Source organism: Mobula hypostoma, chromosome 2 (genome assembly GCF_963921235.1).
Source record: "Mobula hypostoma chromosome 2, sMobHyp1.1, whole genome shotgun sequence".
In the NCBI taxonomy this organism is placed as follows: domain Eukaryota; kingdom Metazoa; phylum Chordata; class Chondrichthyes; order Myliobatiformes; family Myliobatidae; genus Mobula; species Mobula hypostoma.
The window spans coordinates 12,293,837-12,313,566 of NC_086098.1; the positions used below are offsets into that span (position 1 = coordinate 12,293,837).

The 19,730-nt window shown below is 38.8% G+C and overlaps 2 protein-coding genes across 4 annotated transcripts in view; one reads left to right on the plus strand and one right to left on the minus strand.

Annotated features, from left to right (window-relative positions):
* nt5dc1 (5'-nucleotidase domain containing 1) overlaps positions 1-19,730 on the minus strand; it is a 665,771-nt gene that overhangs the window by 496,441 nt on the left and 149,600 nt on the right. The gene's annotated exons all lie outside the window — the stretch shown is intronic.
* Positions 10,778-19,730, plus strand: part of LOC134338043 (collagen alpha-1(X) chain-like) — a 54,213-nt gene continuing 45,260 nt past the window's right edge. For 2 of the 3 annotated variants that reach the window (XM_063033567.1, XM_063033581.1), the window contains exon 1: positions 10,778-13,118. In XM_063033567.1, coding sequence (XP_062889637.1) covers positions 13,007-13,118 — 112 coding nt within the window. In that variant the 5' untranslated portion in view covers positions 10,778-13,006. The remainder of the gene's footprint in view (positions 13,119-19,730) is intronic. The other variant, XM_063033576.1, reaches the window with a different exon arrangement.

Here is a 19,730-nt window from a genome sequence, read left to right on the forward strand (position 1 = left end):
TCAAGAGGTACTGAAGCCCTGTTAAGAAAAACAAGGAGGTACACAGCAGGTATACACAGGTAGGAACAAATGAGGTGCTTATGGAGCATAAGAAATGCAAGAGAACACTTAAGAAAGAATTCAGGAGGGCTGGGATGGTAGTTTTCCTCCCAGGTGCCAGAGTCCAGAATGTTTCAGCTCACGTCCAAGATATCCTGCAGTGGGAGGGAGAACAGCCAGAGGTCATCATACATATTGGTACCAATGACATAGGTATGAAAAGGGAAGAGGTCCTAAAAAAAAGACTAGCAATCTCCAGATTACTGCCCGTGCCACGCGACAGTGAATATAGGAATAGAATGAGGTGGAGGATAAATGCGTGGCTGAGGGATTGGAGCAGAGGGCAGGGATTCATATTTCTGGATCACTAGGACCTCTTTTGGGTCAGGTGTGACCTGTACAAAAAGGACGGGTTGCACTTGAATCCCAGGGGCACCAATATCCTGGTGGGGAGGTTTGCTAAGGCTACTAGGAAGAGTTTAAACTAGAATCGTTAGGGGGTGGGAACCGAACTGAAGACACTGGGGAAGAGGAGGTTGGCTCACAAATAGAGAGAAAGCTGCAGAAAAATACAACAGAATTTCAGCATTAAAATACAAACTTAACCAAATACTCTCAGAAAGGAAGTTCAGAGCCTTAGGTTTACAAAACCAAATTTCTCTGAATTTCGCGATAGTCCACACAAATTGCTGGCAAGACAGCTGCACAAATTGTAAAGTGACCGGTCCATTCATAAAATTAAATCAGACTCAGGTGCTCCGCTGATAAGACACAAAAACATTAATCAAAGATTCCGTCAGTATTATGAAAAATTATATGCATCTCAATCTAATGTACCGACAGGGAGCGTGCACATATTTCTGGATACTTGTAGGCTACCTTCACTCAATCTGACAGAGTGTCAGGCTTTGGAAACAGAGAATACAAATGACAAAATAGTAAGGACAATAAGATCCCTCAAAAATGGCAGTTTGAAACTGGCAGGTTACACTAAACCCTGAACGAGGCCATTATCACGCTTATTCTGAAGAAGACAAAGACCGAGAGGAGGTAGGATCTTATAGGCCGATTTCACTGCTAAATTCAGATCAGAAAATTTTTGCTAAAAAGCTGGCTAGGAGACTCAGTCAGCAGATAAATAAATTGGTACGCTCATACTGATCATACAGGGTTTATCCCTAAAAGTAATTTTTTCCATAACATCAGGCGCCTTCTTAATATAATGTACATATTCCCCAAGAAATCCTAAGGAAGACCTTATAATATTAAGTTTAGATGCTGAGAAAGCATTCGACCAAGTGGAATGGCAATACCTCTACAAGGTTTTGAAAACATTTGGAATGGGAGGCAAATTTATAACTTGGATTAAGCTACTGTATAGTAAACCTAGTGCTAAAATACTAACTAATCAGACCCTCTCAGAAGCATTCAGGTTGCACAGGGGCACAAGACAGGGCTGTGCATTAAGTCCCTTATCGTTTGCATTGGCCCTGGAACCACTGGTGGAGACTATATGTCCTCACCCAGAAATTTATGAGTACAATACAGAATATACTATCATCAAAATTTCCCTTTATGTGGGCGATGTTTTGTTGTTTGTAACGAAATCATATATTACTATTCCAGTTTTGCTGGAAATAGTCAATTTATTTGGCACTTTCTCTGGGTTTAAGATTTATTGGGGGAAAAGTGATTTATTCCCAGTCCGAGTAGAAGAACAGGAGGGGCTTAAACAACTTCTATTCAAAATAACCCTTGAGAAGTTTACTTACCTTGGAATTGTAATAACCAAAAAGTATAGTTCTCTGTTTGAAGCAAATTTTATCCCTCTAATTGAAAAGATTAAAAAGAAAATAGAACTTTGGAAGACACTCCTAATTTCTTTAGTGGATAGAGCAAATGCAGTCAAGATGATCTTTCTTCCCCAACTGCCCTATCTATTTCAGAACCTGTCCCTCTATCTTACCAAAACCTTTTTTAAAGGATTAGATTCGCTAATTCTACCTTTTATATGGAATTATAAAGCCCATCGAATTAGGAAAGAACATCTCTGCAAAAATAAGACCAGTGGGAGGCTGGCACCACCCAACTTTATTTTTTATTACTGGGCTGCTAACATTAGCCATATAGCATACTGGATAGATGATACTGTTGTACTTCCTGGATGGCTGGAGATGGAGCGTGAGGATTGCCTACCATATTCCATACGGGCAATCATTATGTCCCCTATTCAGTTAAATAAAGCCTGTTATAGAGGCAATCCCATTATCCATAGCACCATACAGATGTGGAGACAAATGGGGAACCATTTGAAACTCAGAACATTATCTTTTCTTGTACCTATATCAGCGAACCCCTCTTTAGCCCCTCATGTATAGATGGGGCCTTTGATGCATGGCAAGAATTAGGGATACGCAGAGTTGGAGACTTATACATACAAGGGATTTTTGCATCATTTTGGCAGCTCCAGGACAAATTCGGATTGCAAAAGAGTCATTTTTACAGGTATCTCCAACTAAGACACTATATAAGATCACATCTTTCTGGTTTTGAGACGGCAGAACCTGATAAATTAGATAATCATTTAAGATCATGTTTAGGGACAGAACACATCATCGCCTATCTGTATGATGCCATACAAAACAAGTGTCATATAACATTGGATAATATTAAAAAAGAGTGGGAAAAGGAATTGGGTACAGAGATAGAGGAGGTTATATGGAATGAGGCTTTGGAGTATGTTAACTCCTGTTCCATCAATGCCAGGCATTGTTTAATACAATATAAAATCCTACAGAGACTACATTACTCAAAAGTAAGGATTCATAAAATATTCCCAGAGGCGTCCCCAATGTGTGAGAAATGCAAGTCCTCAAAGGCAAATTTGTTACATAGTTATGCTTTATGTCCCAGGATACAAGAGTACTGGCTGCCACTGAAAATGTGAACAAGACTATTACAGGAATAGACAATTAAAATACGCCACCATAGTAGAGAAATCAATTCAGTATAGGGGATTGAAAAGAAATCCTGAACTGTCAATGCAGGATTGGCAATTAGTAGGAGAAATGATGCCAGCATTAGCACATTTCCTTGGGACAGGAAGGAATTGATATTTTAACTTTTATTTTAATTGACACCTAACTAATTACTATAGATAATTTGTCCTCATAGGAGCTAATAACATACTAACGAGAAAATTCGCCCATTGCGCGAGGAATAAAGGTGTAAATTACCAAAGCTACAAATGCTATATGATTTGGATTACTAACTGAACTGTATTCAAATTAACACAAAATAAAACAAATTAGAGGAATCAATTAAATGATTCAAAGAATGGTATGGTAGAAAGTGCTTTTGATTTAAGGACACAGTAGTGGTATTGGTGAAGTCCCATAAAGACAAGCTTCATTTGAATTGAGTTGTGATCAGTGTTCTGACAAATTGAATAACTACAGCTAAGTGTGTGTGCATATGTCAATTGCTTTACCTTCTTATTAATGGTTCAATGACCATAACAAGCTGGGGTTCCAGGGATGTGGTGAAGTTAGCTTCTCCAACAATTATCTCCCAGTTGCACTCACGTCACTGTGATGAAGCCTTTGAGAGGATGGTCATGGCCAGAACCAACTCACTGCTGAGCAAGGATCTGGACTCACTGCAACAGGTCTACAGCAGATGCAATTTCACTGACTCTCCACTCAGATTTGAATCAACTAGGTCAGGTTGCTGTTTATAAGACTAAAGAATTGATTGTGGACTTCAGGAAAGGGAAGTCGAGGGAACACACATCAGTCCTCATTAAGGGATCAGCAGTGGAAAGGATGAGGAGTTTCAGGTTCCTGGATGTCAACATCTCTGAAGATCTATCCCAGGCCCAACATAGTGAGGATGTTTGGTATGTCATCAACGACTAACAAGTTTCTATAGGCGTACTGTGGGGAGCATTCTAACTGGTTGCAACACTATCTGGTATGGAGGAGCCACTGCACAGGATTAGAAAAAGCTGAAAAGAGTTGCAAACTCAACCAGCTCCATCATGGGGACTAGTCTTCCCATCATTGAGGATACCTTCAAAAGGTGATGCCTCAAAAAGGCAGATATTGATAAACCCTTCTTTTGGAAACTGCAATGCCATTTCTCCATTAACACATACAATTAATGCATTAATTTACACTAGTATTAATTGACAGCTGTAGTTACTAAGGAAAACCCACTGTACAGCTAATGCAATGTCATTAAGGATTTAACATTCCAATCATATTACAACTCATATTCCTACAATGCATTGTTGGAACTGTACAATACAGATTTTTGAGAAGATACATGGCAATCCAGACGCACTGCAAATTTCTATAAATGTACAGGTCTAGAGCATTTTCAATGGTTGCATCACAACGTGGTAAGAAAGCTTCAACGGACAGGACTCTAGAGGGTTGTGGCTTCATCAGAGGCACAATTTCCCCCTCCCATAGAAGTGGCATCTCAAGGAAGCAGCATCCATTACTAACGACTTTCACTGTCCAGGACATGTCCATCCATGGAAGGAGGTAAGGCAGCCTGAAGATCCACACTCTATTATTTAAGAACAGCTTCTTGTCATCCACCATCAGATTTCTGATTTCTGAATGGTCCACAAACCCATGCACACTACCTTGTTCTCTTCTTCTTTCTGTTCGGTGTCTAGCAAACCTGAACTTTTCGCTACCGTTAGATAGCTGATTATTTAGGGCATACAGTTATGCATTTCAACATTCATTATATATTTAGTGTGGGCACGTGGCCAAGTGGTTAAGGCATTTGAGTAGCAACCTGAAGGTTGTGAGTTCGAGCCCCAGCCAAGGTAGCGTGTTGTTCCTTGAGCAAGGCACTTAACCACACAGTGCTCTGCGACGACACCAGTGCCAAGCTGTATTGGCCCTCGCCCTTCCCTTGGACAACATCGGTGTCGTGGAGAGGGGAGACTTGCAGCATGGGCAACTGCCGGTCTTCCATACAACCTTGCCCAGGCCTGCGCCCTGAAGAGTGAAGACTTTTCAGGCGCAGATCCATGGTCTTGCAAGACTAATGGATGCCTTTATACATATTTTAAGTGATTTCTAATTTATTTTTAGAATTATAAGATATGGGACAACTTACAGTTGTACTACATATTTAAAGGTGACTAAATAATAACATTAGCACAACTAAATAAGGTCCACTAATTTTTGCTTGAACTGATGATGTAAGCGTAATTCTACATTCTTGATGTGATTTCATTGCTTATTCAAATTCCGTTCCTGCACCAAAGATTACTCCATGTGTTTTAAAGAAAACAAAAACCCCTCACAATCCCACATACTAGATAGCTCAACTGGTGCCCTAGCAGGAATGAAAGATGGTGCACCCAATTAGAACTAGTAAATCGGAACAGCTAGTGATTAAAATTTTGAGTGCTATTAGAGAGATTTTAGCTTGAAAACTACAAACACAAGAGATTCTGCAGATGCTGGAAATCCAGAGTGCTGGAAGAACTCAACAGGGCAAACAGGATCTGTGGAGAGGAATAAAGAGCCGAGGGCTGAGACCTCTCTTCACAACCGTGACTAAATGCAATAATAGCTTCTTAATGCTTTAATTCATACAATTAGATTGCCTAATATTTTAAAACTGGAAGCCATCTACCAGTATCTACCTTATATTACAGTAGTTCAAATGCAGAACAATTGAACTGAATTAAATTGAATTGACATTATTACTTACATCCTTCATATACAGTACATGAGTAAAAACCTTTACCTTACGTCTCCATCTAAATGTGCAATGTGCAATTTATAGTAATTTATAATAAATAGTATGTACAACAGGACAGTCATCATAACTTAGAAATAGAGTTGTGTCAGCATGAATTCAACAGTCTGATGGCCTGGTGGAAGAAGCTGTCCTGGAGCCTGCTGGTCCCGGCTTTTAAGCTGCGCTACTGTTTCCCGGATGGTAGCAGCTGAAACAGTTTGTGGTTGGGGGTGACTCTGGTACCCAATTATCCTTTGGGCTCTTTTTAAACACCTGTCAATGTAAATGTCCTGAACAGTGGGAAGTTCACATCTACAGATGCACTGGGCTGTCCACACCACTCTCTGCAGAGTCCTGCGATTGAGGGAAGTACAGTTCCCATACCAGGCAGTGATGCAGTCAGTCAGGATGCTCTCAGTTGTGCTCCTACGGAAAGTTCTTGAGATTTGGAGGCCCACACCAAACTTCTTCAACTATCTGAGGTAAAAGAGGCACTGTTGTGTCTTTTTCACCACACAGCCAGTATGTTCAGACTATGTGAGATCCTTGGTGATCTTTATGCCAAGGAACTTAAAGCTGTTCACCTTCTCAATCCTAGATCCATTGATGTCAATTCCGGCTATCCTTTCTCCATTCCTTGTGTAGTCCACAACCAGCTCCTTCGTTTTTGCGACATTGAGGGAGAGGTTGTTTTCTTGACACCACTGTGTTAGGGTGATGACTTCTTCTCTGTAGGCTGCCTCATTATTATTTGAGATTAGGCCAATCAGTGTAGAGTCATCAGCAAATTTAATTAGTAGACTGGAGCTGTGGGTGGCGACACAGTCATGCGTATACAGACAGTAGAGGAGGGGGCTTAGTACACAGCCCTGAGGGGCACCTGTGTTGAGGGTCAGAGGGACAGAGGTGAGAGAGCCCACTCTTACCACCTGCCGGCGATCTGACAAGAAGTCCAGGCTCCAGCTACGCAAGGCAGGGTGAAGGCTGAGGTCTCTCAGCTTCTTGTCGAGCCTGGAGGGAATTATGGTGTTGAAAGATGAACTGTAGTCCAGGAACAGTATTCTCACATAAGCATCCCTCTTCTCTAGATGTGCAAGGACAGTGTTTAGAGCTGTGGCTAATGCGTCATCTGTCGATCGGCAATGCAGTGATGTTCATATTATTATAAGTGTAGAGAGTTAGATGTCCTAATATGTCTCAGACTTCCTAACCAACAGACCTCAGATAATCAGGATGCACAACAACTCCTCAACATGGGTGCCCTTCCAGGGCTGTAAGCTGAGCCCATTGCTGTGCACTGCTCACACCCAAGTAATCACATTGTCAAATTCACCAATGACACAGCAGTGGCAAGGCTCATCACCAACAATGATAAGACAGCCACAATCAAGTGAGTTCACCAATACGTCCACTTTCTGAGGAGGCTAAAGAGAGCTGGACTATGCATATCAATACTCCCATCCTTCTACAGATGCACAATAGAGAGCATCCTAACATGCAGCATCATTGCAAGGTATGGAAGCTGTACTGCAGTAGACAGGAAATCTCTACAATGGGTAGTCAGAACTGCCCAATGCATCACCAGCACTAGCCAACCCACATTCAAGGACATACATACACAGAAAAGCTCTGGAAAATCCCAACACCATGAAGGATTCCACCCATCCTGCTCATGGACTGTTCGTCCCACTCTCATCAGGGAGAAGGCTACGTAGCATCCACACCAGGACCACCAGACTCAAAAACAGTTACTTTCCCCAAGCAGTAAAGCTGATCAATACCTCCAACTACCAACCCATCCCTCTACACAGCCCAACAACCACTACTATATCATTTCCTGACACAGTCACTATATGTACAGGCAGTCTTGTACCTAGCTTCACTTTATGGATGTACAATTAATCTATGTATATAAAGTACCTTATATACTTATATTTATTGTTTTTTTTATTTTTGTGGGTTTTTTTTAATCTTATTGCTTTTACGTGCTGGTTCAGATCTGGAATAACAACTATATTGTTTTCCTTTACATTTGTGTACTGGAAATGACATTAAACAATGTTGAATCTTAGGTCTGCATTACGCTGGGGTACAGCAGCAATTCAGCACAATACTATCAGCATACCTCAACACAAGTGCAAATATATTTTGGGACTCCCACAAAGACAAATTTTCTGCCAGAGTTCCAATAACTATGGTCTGCTGCGAGACTTCAACAATGGAGAAGTAGTTTGCTGACAACCCAGGATTCTCATGGGAACTTTTCTTTAAGATTCTGTTCCAAGTTAGGCCGTAATATTTAGTTCCAATTATTTCTTGAAAAAACTATATTATTATTAATAAACACAATTTTTTCCTAAATACTGTACCTAAGTATCACCATCCTAATGTATTTTAAGGATCAACTTTATGCTTCATATATAATTATCTCTTGTAACTCTAAAACATTAAACTAATTGAAAGAAAAACACAGAGGCAGGATAACTCCTATCCGTTCATCTTGCTTTACTTTTAGCAAGGCATTTGTCTATGATGTGGTGGCATGATGACATATGCTGTTCACATAGTTTAATATATAACCCATAATGAATCATTTAAATGGCAAAGAATGCTTAATCAAACAATATATTCACTATATTACTCAGATATTACTGATATATCTCATTGGTTCTTCACACAAAGATGCATATATCTGGATGCTCTTTGTAGCTCAGCATTCAATATTATCATCCCCTCAAAACTAATCAATAAGCTCCAAGACCTTGGTCTCAATACTTCCTTGTGCACTTGGATCCTGGATTTTCTCACTTGTAGACCCGAGTCAGTTTGGATTGGTAACAACATCTCTTCCGCAATCTTCATCAGCACAGGTGCACCATAGGGTTGTGTGCTTAGCCCTCTACTCTATTCACTTTACACTGTGAGGCTAAGCACAGCTCCAATGTCATATTTAAGTTTGCAGATGACACCACTATTGCGGGTTGAATCAAAAGTAGTGATGAATCAGCATACAGGAGGGAGAATGAAAACTTCACTGAGTGGTATGATAACAAAACCTCTCACTCAATCCAGCAAGACCAAGGAGCTGATTATAGACTTCAGGAGAGGGAAATCAGAAGTCCATGAGCTAGTCCTCATCGGTAGATCAAAGCTAGAGAGGGTCAGCAACTTGAAATTCCTCTGTGTTACTATTTCAGAGGACCTGTCCTGGAAGAAAGCATGGCAGCACCCCTATTCCTCAGGAGTCTGTGGAGATTCGGCATGACATCTAAAACATTGAGAAATTTCTATAGATGCATAGTGGCGAATATATTGACTGGCTGCATCATAACCTGGTAAGGAAATACCAATGCCTTTGAATAGAAAATTCTACAAAAGGTAGTGGATTTGGGCCAGTACATCACAGGTAAAGCCCTCCCAACCATTGAGCACATTTGTCATGTGAAAGCATCATCCATCATCAGAGATCCCCACCACCCAGGTCATGCTCCCTTCTCACTGCTTTTGTCAGGTAGAAGGTACAATTGCCTCAGGACCTGCACCACCAAGTTCAAGAATAGTTTCTACCCCTCAACTATCAGGCTCCTGAATAAAGGGAATAACTACTCTCACTTCCCCCATCATTGCGAAGTTACCACAACAGCGATCTCACTTTAAGGACTCTTTATCTCATTATCTCATGATCTCGTTATTTACTGTTATTTATTTATATTTGCATTTGCACAGTTTGTTGTCTTCTGCACTCTACTTGATCTTTCATTGATGCTGTTATAGTTACTATTCTATAAGTTTGCTGAGTATATCCACAAGAAAATAAATCTTAGGGTTGTACATGAAGCTATGTATGTATTTACTCTGATAATAAATTTACTTTACTTCACACAACACAAGGGCATGTATTAGAAATTTGCTGTGGTGTATAGGCCAGGGCATGCAACAGAAAAAAACATTCAGCAATTATAAAGAATAAAGAATTATACAAAAATAAAGTAATAGGTTAAAGGACGGATATGGAATAAAACGGTCATAAATACATAAGTACCAGCATGTATTTATAATGTAAACAGCATTATAAAAAGTGTTTTAAAGTCTCTCTCATTTATGACCTTCAGTTTATGTATGTAATTTTAAATTATGGGACAAGAAGAACATAATTTAAATGGTAATTAGGGTGCAGATTTTTTTAAGAGCACTAAATTAAACTGGATTTGTTTTTGCATTAATTTGCAACTTTAAATCACAAACTAGAACATGAGACTTGAGAAATTAAGCTCTAAATAGGATGAAGCATAGTCTTTATGAAGACTGTACTTTGTGTAAAATAGTACCAGTTCATCTGTCATTTGGTTTTCAACATTTTTATGTACTTGTCTTTAATTTGTTCAGGAGGTAAAAACAAGCTGCAATGGTATGTATATAGTAACACATCCCAGCACAGAATTTAACCAGATACTCACGAATAGGATGTGTTTTGTTTCATAATATAGCCTGTGGGACAAAATACAAAAAACAAAATTGGGAAAGGAGCAACTACATAAATTTAAATTCTAAATGCATATCGCCATGCTCTAGAATGGGTACTCAGTATATCCCACAGAACCTGGAGATTCAGTTCAGAAATGCATCAAGTATATTTATCTCTGTAATTAGATTCCAAAAAGACATTCAGTATATTAACCAAGCTACAGAGAAATATGAATTCATAACATCTCACCATGCCATGTTTTCTCCAATAAAGGAGACCCATTGCTATTATGCATTTCATCACATGATTTGTAATATTATAAGAATTTCAAAATTTCAAAAATGGACTCTTTAATATGAATCCAAAGTAATCACCAAACTCCATCCATTTTAGAATTAAACTAATGTCTATACCTGAGACTTTGCAATCATTCAGAATTTAGATTAAACTTTGAACTTTGAACAGAATTTAAATATTTCTGTAAATTAACATGGCACAAGTAACTTATTCCACTCTATTTATGGGTGATTTCACCATTATAGGTCACAGAGTACAGCATGATGACTCTAACTCCAACTCTTACTACCTTAAAATGCTGTTGTTGTTCCTTCATCCATGTAGAATCAATAATTACTTTTCATTCTAGAACTAAATTCTGATATCCCCAAGATACAGATTTTCAAAAATCATTACCAGTCAGTGGTGCAAGCACACTAGAGAGAAGATGAGATACAGATTCAGATTCAGAATGATTTATTTATCACATGTACACCGAAGCAAACAGTGAAGTGCAGTATTTACGTTAACAACTAAGACGACCTAAGGTTTGATGTCACTACTGGACCCCTTATCTAAGAAAGGGTGTGCTGGCATTCGAGAGGGCCCAGAGGAGGATGATGAGAATGAATCCAGGAATGAAAAGGTTAACATATGAGGCGTGTTTGATGGCTCTGGGCCTGTATTCAAGAATGGAGGGGGACAGGGGTGGATCAGATTGAAAGCTACTCACTAATGAAAGTCTTAGATAGAGTGGACATGGAAAGGATGTTTTCTATAGCAGGAGAGTCTAGGACCAGAGGGCACGGCCTCGGAATAGAGGGAGGTCCCTTTAAAATAGAGATGAGGAGGAATTTTTTTGGGCAGATGGTGATAAATCTCTGAAATTCACTGTAATAGATAACTGTGGAGGCCAAGTCACTGGGTATATTTAAAGGGGTAGTTAATGGGTTCTTTGTCAAGAACCTTAGGAGTTTCTTGATTAGTAAGGGGGTCAAAGATTACAGTGAGAAGGCAGGAGAAAGGGTTTGAGGGAAACTAAATCAGCCATGATCAAATGGTGAATCAGACCCAATGAACTTAATGACCTCAAACAAGGGAAAATCTGCATAGGCTGAAAATCGAAGCAACACACACAAAATGCTGAAGGAACTCAGCAGGCCAGGCAGCATCAATGAAAAAGTATAGGTGACGTTTTGGGCCAAGACCTTTCAGCAGGACTGGAGAAAAAGAGCTGAGGAGTAGATTTAAAAGGTGGGGGAAGGGGAGAGAAAAACACAAGGTGACAGATAAAATTTGGAGGGAGAGGGATGAAGCAAAGAGTTAGGAAGTTGATTGGTGCATGTGGTAGAAGAGTCGAAAGGCCACAGGGATCACAGAAGAGGAGCAGCGAGAGAGGGTTTTACTGAACTCCCGTTGAATGGAAAATTTTAACTTCTTCAGGGTAGGCTTCCTGGAGGAGACTTTGCAGTGTAGTATGACCATGGGCTGAATGACCTAATTCTGCTGCTATGTCTTCAGGTCTTATGTTCATATTAAAAATCAACAGACACAATTATCAAAAAATACAATTTCCTTTAATGTTGTCAAGACTTTAGAAGGATGGAAATGCATGATTATTAAATAATTTGCTATTGCCAAAGACTACACCTACAGAATGCAAAGCAACACTGACCACAAGGAACTCCCTAACTTGATGCAACATTTTGATATTTTAAAAAAAAGTACAGACTTCCTAATTAATGCTTCCATTTTAACAGGAGGAGCCATGAAATTAGCTGTAGAACCACCTCTATATAAATACAACAGGATTCATCTTTTTAAAGTATACTTAAGTTACTCTTCATCCAGGTCAATCTTTTGGGAAACTTTTACAGAAGCAAGTCCACGAAGACCACAAACACTGGTATGTTTGTTTAGAATTTTGTTCAGAGTTTTGTTAACATGCAGAAGAATATGGAAATCTGGGATTTAGTTCACTAACTTCATCAGCATTACATTGTGTGTCCTTTAAACACTCTCAATATGATCATGTGTCAAAATCCTGCAGCCAAACTATTGACTGCCAACGTTTTGCTTAGATAGAAATGTTCTGGGACACTTAGGTTGTAAAATCATACCTGGCACATAACACCTTTCAGATATGATTATAAATACTATTAATTATTTCGAAGGGCACCACATAAGAGACACAAAATAAAACAATTTGTAAGGGCTTTCAAATCAAAAGATTTAGATCACTAAATCTCTTGAACTTTTCCTCTTTCCATTGATGTGACTGAAATACTAGGCAAATTTTGAAAAAGGCAACTGTTTATCAGAGTCATTTTTGCTTGCATAAAAACTGGAGAGAAATACATTCCATTCAACTAATTTGTTAATCCAATATCCTTGAATCATGCTTTCCTTTAACACTTCTCAATATTGCTTTTTTCTTTACATTACAGGTGCAACATGGTTTCAAAAGAAATTAGTGCACTTCTGCTGTTGCTGCCACTGAACCTGGTTTATGGAACTGATCTTATCAGATATGTATATCCAGCTTATAATATAAAAAGCTATGGGAGTAAGTCTATACCTCATAGTTAAATATTTCTTTGGAATGGTTACAGTTTAACTATTCTGATAGGCAGATAAAGATGACAAAATTAGCTGTCATCTCAATGCAAGCTGATCACTGTTCTTCGTTTTAACTGTAGTTTGATTTTAAGCTTTATGCCTTATTTTGTGTTCCACAAGTAGAATGCTCTTGGGAAAAAGAGAGAAAAATAACTAAAAGGTCACTATAAACTGATCAACCACCAAGGCATAAGCACTAGTCATTTACAAGAGAATATCTGCAGATGCTGGAAATCCAAGCAACACATGCAAAATGCTGGAGGAACTCAGCATTTTGTGCGTAGTACTGGTCATTTGTGTAGATTTGCAGCATGCATTCCCTTCTGATAAATTGACTTACAAGATAAGATCAGTTGAAACTAATTCCCACCAACTACAGATAAAGTAATAGCATTTGATCCAGGTCCAAAGAGCCATTCAGCACATGGTCTCATGACACTATAATACTGCTCTAAAAATGCTAAATCTACACTATGCACTTACTTAAACAGGTAACCTTCTGATCACAAAAATTAACATGGTCATGGTATGACACCTATGGAGACCAAGTCATTGGGTATATTGAAGGCAGAGGTTGATAGATTCTTGATTAGTCATGGCATGAAGGGATATGCAGAGAAGGCAAGAGATTGGGGCTGAGAGGGAAATTAGATCAGCCATGGAGGAGCAGACTTGATGGACCAAATGGCCTAATTCTGCTCCTATATCTTATGGTCTTATAGAAATATACCACTTGGTTGGGTGCTTGTGGGTTCTATCCTCATTCTTAAGCACATTACAAAGTCAGGTACTCCACTGCAGTACAGAGGAAATGCTACATTGTCAGAGGTGCTACTTCTTGTATCAAATTTTTAAGTCAGACTCCAATTTAGAAGAATAAAGTTAAAACTGGACCCAGAATAAAATTAAAACTGGACCCAAATACAGCTAACCCAAAATTAACTTTGACCCGAGAACTGGGATCATTTCTATATCTAACCTGACCATCAATCATGCTATTAATCTGTTTGGAATGATAGCGACAAATCTGGTCATTCACAGAAAGTAACCATAGATAAAGTACTGAGCCTGGCTGACATAGCAGAGTCTGTCTCAAACCAAATCAAACCTAAACATTTCAACATACACGTTGCCAACTTGAACACAAAATATGTATGCCGTAGGGTTCCACCTGGCTCACTTGGTGCTTACAGAGTTCTGTGTAAAAGAAGAGTGATGAAGGTCCTGGATTTGTAACACTAGTTATCCCTTTATCCATGGGTGCTGCCTAATCTGCTGACTCTATCCCAGAATTTTCCATTTTCATTTCATATTGCCATTTAAAGTTTTTATTTTGATTTTTGTTTGATTTTAACCTGATCCACTTTAGGGCTCTGCCTACTAAAACTGAGTGATATTTTCCATTACTAGCATAATTTCATAGAAAAACAATGTCCATTTAATGGTCCAGAACTATATAAAAAGGCGGTTTACTTTTTGTGAATCAGAAAATACTGACTTGCTGGTCCTGATCCACAGAGGTGAGGCCCAGAGCAACAGTAGCAGCAAAGTGGGTTTAAAATAGTTGTTACAGAAGGGCTAAAATGCCTTTAACAGTTTGCTATTAAAACTATCGCATACCAGACGCTATCCAAATTTTAAATCAATTAAATAAAAATATTATTGAAAATAAAAAAATTAGATCACAAAACACCTTAAAGCACTGAAAAGTTAAAACATTAAAGTAAATTCAGTTAGAAAAGAAGTTTATATTATCCTCGTCACTCACAGCCATTCCACGTCACTTAATTTAATGCAATCACTTGTTTTCTGTCATAGTTCCAAAAATGGCTCAGAGGAGCCAATAAAATTCCTCAGTTTAAGTATGGGGAAACTGCTCTACCACTAGACTCAAAAAGTATGATGTCACAGTGAATCTCAAGAAACACCAGCAATTCTCATTCACATACTTGGGGCTTCTTCAATCAAAGAGAAATCCCGTTTTTAGTGGCACTCACCCCAAAATAACCAATCTTCCGTCCTTGGACTCACTTTACACCGCACGTTGTCGGAGCAGTTCTGCCAGGATAATCAAGGACACAACCCACCCAAGCCAACACATTTTTTGTCCCTCTTCCCTCCGGGAGAAGGCTCAGGAGCTTGAAGACTCGTACGGCCAGATTTGGGACCAGCTTCTTTCCAACTGTGATAAGACTGCTGAACGGATCCTGACCCGGATCTAGGCCGTACACTCCAAATATCCGGACCTGCCTCTCTGTTTTTTTTCGCACTACCTTACTTTCCCTTCTCTATTTTCTATTTATGATTTATAATTTGAATTTTTAATATTTACTAACGATTTGTACTCCAGGGAACATGAAGCATAGAATCAAATATTGCTGTGATGACTGTACATTCTAGTATCAATTGTTTGGCAACAATAAAGTATAAAGTATAGATCTGAACAGAACTGTCAATACTTTGCAAAAGATTCTGTTTAATGTGACACAGAAAAAGTAACAATGATCAAACATATATCACATAGGTATTTCTAAAGCAATCAGAGCAAATTCCTTTTCTATCAGTTCCATCTGGATATAAATGAATCACAAAGGTGGTATACCGTGGTGAAAACTTAACTGTAATACAGTGTGAACAGAATGGCATGGTAACACTTTAATGCAAGGGACAAGATACTAAATCTCACAGAGATCTGTTAATTAAGACCTTAAGACCATAAGGAAAAGCAGTAGAATTAGGCCATGATTTGGCTCATCGAGTCTGCTCCGACATTTCATCACGGCTGATTCATCTTCCCTCTCAGCCCCAATCTCCGGCCCTCATGCCCTGACGAATCAATAAGAATAATCATGCTGAATAACCATGTTGCAATGTAGTCTTATTGTAGCTATTTGATCAATTTTTTTTATAGACATTATTTACAGCCTTACACAAATGAGATTATCCAGAACACAATAAAGTGTTAATGATAATTGACTGGTGACAAATTTGTATGACATTTATTTTTGAGGAAAAAGTTTGAACAGATTATTAAAAATGTTTATTCAATTCTGGAATAACAAATTGACAAAAATCAAAGGGATAAACTATTTAAATCACAGCAAAGTGCAGTAAAGCTCCTGAATTATTGCAGCTTAACACCAGGATATACAAAAATAGTTTTCCTCAGTAATGCTTAATACTGAACTTCTAGTGGTCCTCTGTTAAAAACCAAACCACCAAAAGATTATAATTAACTTATCTAGTTATGTAATTTTATATCATTAATTTTATCTCTGGCCTAAGGTATCAATTAATCAAAGTTCAGGCTCCATTACACTGCTCAAATGCCATTATATGTCTTGGTGAAAGATGAAAGAACTCATAAGGCCCTGCCAGAATTATTATTTCATTTCAATTTGAGGCGTGTAGCATCTAATTTTTAATGATTTAAAGACTCAGTTTTCCCAGACTTAGAAACACTACATTTTGCATGTACTACTATAGTATTCTTGTAGGAAAGGGTGACTAGACACAAAATGCAGTATTCATACCTTATCTTATCCAGAACAAACGTTTTCCTTTGACAAGAAGATGGCCGTATCTCAAAAACTGCCATGTGGCAGCCCCCGCCCCATACCAGACAGTGATGCAGCCTGTCAGAATGCTCTCCACAGTACATTTGTAGAAGTTTTTGAGTGCATTTGTTGACATGCCAAATTTCTTCAAACTCTTAATGAAGTATAGTCGCTGTCTTGCCTTCTTTATAAATGCATCAATATGTTGGGACCAGGTTAGATCCTCAGAGATCTTGACACCCAGGAACTTGAAACTGCTCACTCTCTCTACTTCTGATCCCTCTATGAGGATTGGTATGTGTTCCTTCGTCTTACCCTTCCTGAAGTCCACAATCAGCTCTTTCGTCTTACTGACGTTGGGTGCCAGGCTGTTGCTGTGACACCACTCCACTAGTTAGCATATCTCGCTCATGTATGCCTTCTCGTCACCATCTGAGATTCTACAAGCAATAGCTGTATCTTCAGCAAATTTATAGATTTACTTTCCTAACTAACCACTTTTTGCAAAATGAATCCTAAATCAAAGTCCTTATTAATAAAGATTAATATTACTGAAGTGCTATTTGAAATAAGTAGCTAAATTATGTTCTTTGCAAATAAGTCTAATTACGGAAAACATGGCCAGGTTTAGGAATTTTAAGTTGGCATCAATGGGAAAGGTAATTTACACAAATAATCAGTAATAAAACTAATTAAAACACTTAGAAGTTTATTTGATTGTCGAGCTTGGCAAAACGTTTACAGATGTTTTGGCTCCACACAAGAAGCCATCATCAGTGCACAGTTGAGAGTATTGCCTCCTTACAATGCTAGCTTATATACTCCTCTGGAGTCCAAATGGATATTGATTTAATGTTGTGATCTAGTTGGCTGGTTCAAAACCCTGTGAAATGTTGAGCAGTAGAAGATTTTGATTGGCTAGCTTTGAGGGAGGTCCATTTGGAATCTGGACAGTCAACGGACCTCCCTCGAAGCTAGCCAATCAGAATCTTCTACTGCTAAACAGTTCACAGTGTTTTGAACCAGCCAACCAGATCACAATGTCTGATCAATATCCATTCAGACCCCAGAGGAGTATATAAACCCACATTCTGAACAGACAACACCCTAAACTGTGCACTGATGATGGCTTCTCGATTGCAGCCAAAACATCTGCAAGCATTTTGCCAAGCTAGGCAATTAACCAAATTTCCAAATAGCCAACCCGAGCTACCGATATTCCGCATAACGTCAAAGTAAAGCATAGCTGTTTATACCGGGCCTCAATTCTCTGAGAATATTATAGCAGATTCACAACTTTTGTTAATGCTATTATTAACAATTTTAAGAAAAGCAATCAGTGGCATGGATAACTGAGTTGTCATTGCCTTGTACTTTTTGTAACTTCCTGCCCCATAAAAATACAAAACTCGGTGAGTATTTACCAGTCCTGAAGGGTCGCAACCCAAATCATTCATAGATGCTGCCTGACCTACTGAGTTCCTTCAGCAGTTTGTGTGTGCTGCTTTGATCATTGTTTTCTACATCTACATACATCAGGCATGTTATTTTTGTACCCTGCAATGTGTTTAAAAATTAAAAATCATGTTTTTTTATATTTTGCTTTGCTGTCTGTGAAAATATTTTATTGATAAGCTGTTCAGTTTGTTTGATGGTATAACTGTTATTGCTGGGGAACCTCTTGAACTGATGTCTAAGAGCAAACAATTACACAATTGAGAACATCCTGACTGGCTGCATCACTGCCTGGTATGGGAACTGTAATCCCCTCAATCGCAGGGCTCTGCAGAGTGGTACGGACAGCCCAACACCTCTGTAGATGTGAATTTCCCATGATTCAGGACATTTACAAAGAAAGGTGTATAAAAAGGGCCCGAAGGATCCCTGGGGACCCGAGTCACTCCAACCACAAACTGTTCCGGCAGCTCCCATCTAGGAAATGGTACCGCAGTATTAAAGCCAGGTCCAACAGACTTCAGGACAGCTTCTTCCACCAGGCCATCAGACCAATTAGTTCACACTTATACATTGTATTTCTATGCTATATTGACTGTCCTGTTGTACATACTAATTATTACAAATTACTATAAATTGCGCATTGCACATTTAGATGGAGATGTAACGTAAAGATTTTTACTCCTCATGTATGTGAAGGATGTAGGAAATAAAGTCAATTCAAGTGTACACTTGATCAAAAGCTTCTTGCCTTATCTTGACTTCTACTAAATAAACTCAAGTACATTGTCAATGAAAATAGACACTTGCTTACATGTGGCTATCAAGTTCAAATCAATAAGAGCACATAGGCACAGGTATCTGACCCAAACCTGAAAAGATCCAACGATGCATGTCAAATTTGGCAGACAAGACTTAGGAGGAAAAAACCTTCCTGCTCTGGATCAGGTTCAGTGCACAATATTTATAAATTAATATGCTAAAGAGATATCCAAATTCTTGAATATCAGTAAGTTTCAGGTGTTGGAAATCTGAAATAAAAATGGAAAATACGAAAACACTGCAAGTCAGGTAGCATTCTATAGAAAGGGCAACATGTTGGTGTGTCTTATGCTCTGAGTGAGTGGAGGGGTTCAGTATGAAATGTACCCACAGGCTACATGAAGAGGTCTCTGTCCGGATTCAAGGAAAAGGTGTTGGTAAAAAGAGCAGAAGTTGCAATTTGGATTCATTGTTTGACTGCAGGAGGTAATGCAAAGGAAAAAAGCATTTATTTGTCCTTAAGGGTTTTTCATGGAAGCAAGTTGTAGAAGTTGGTGCTAATAGCAGATGCTGGAACAATTGAACTCTCCCATGAACTATCAACCCTTAACAGGAAAGGATGATGGGCAATGATCTAAGTAGGTTTAAGTGTTTTTACCAAATAGACCACCTGGTGACCACTCAGAAAATTACAGGAGTACGCTGCTCAGAATCTCAACTTTATCTTATTCTTGGTACACTGGAGCTTTTGATTAGAGAGGGTGTGATCCTTAGATTTAATATTT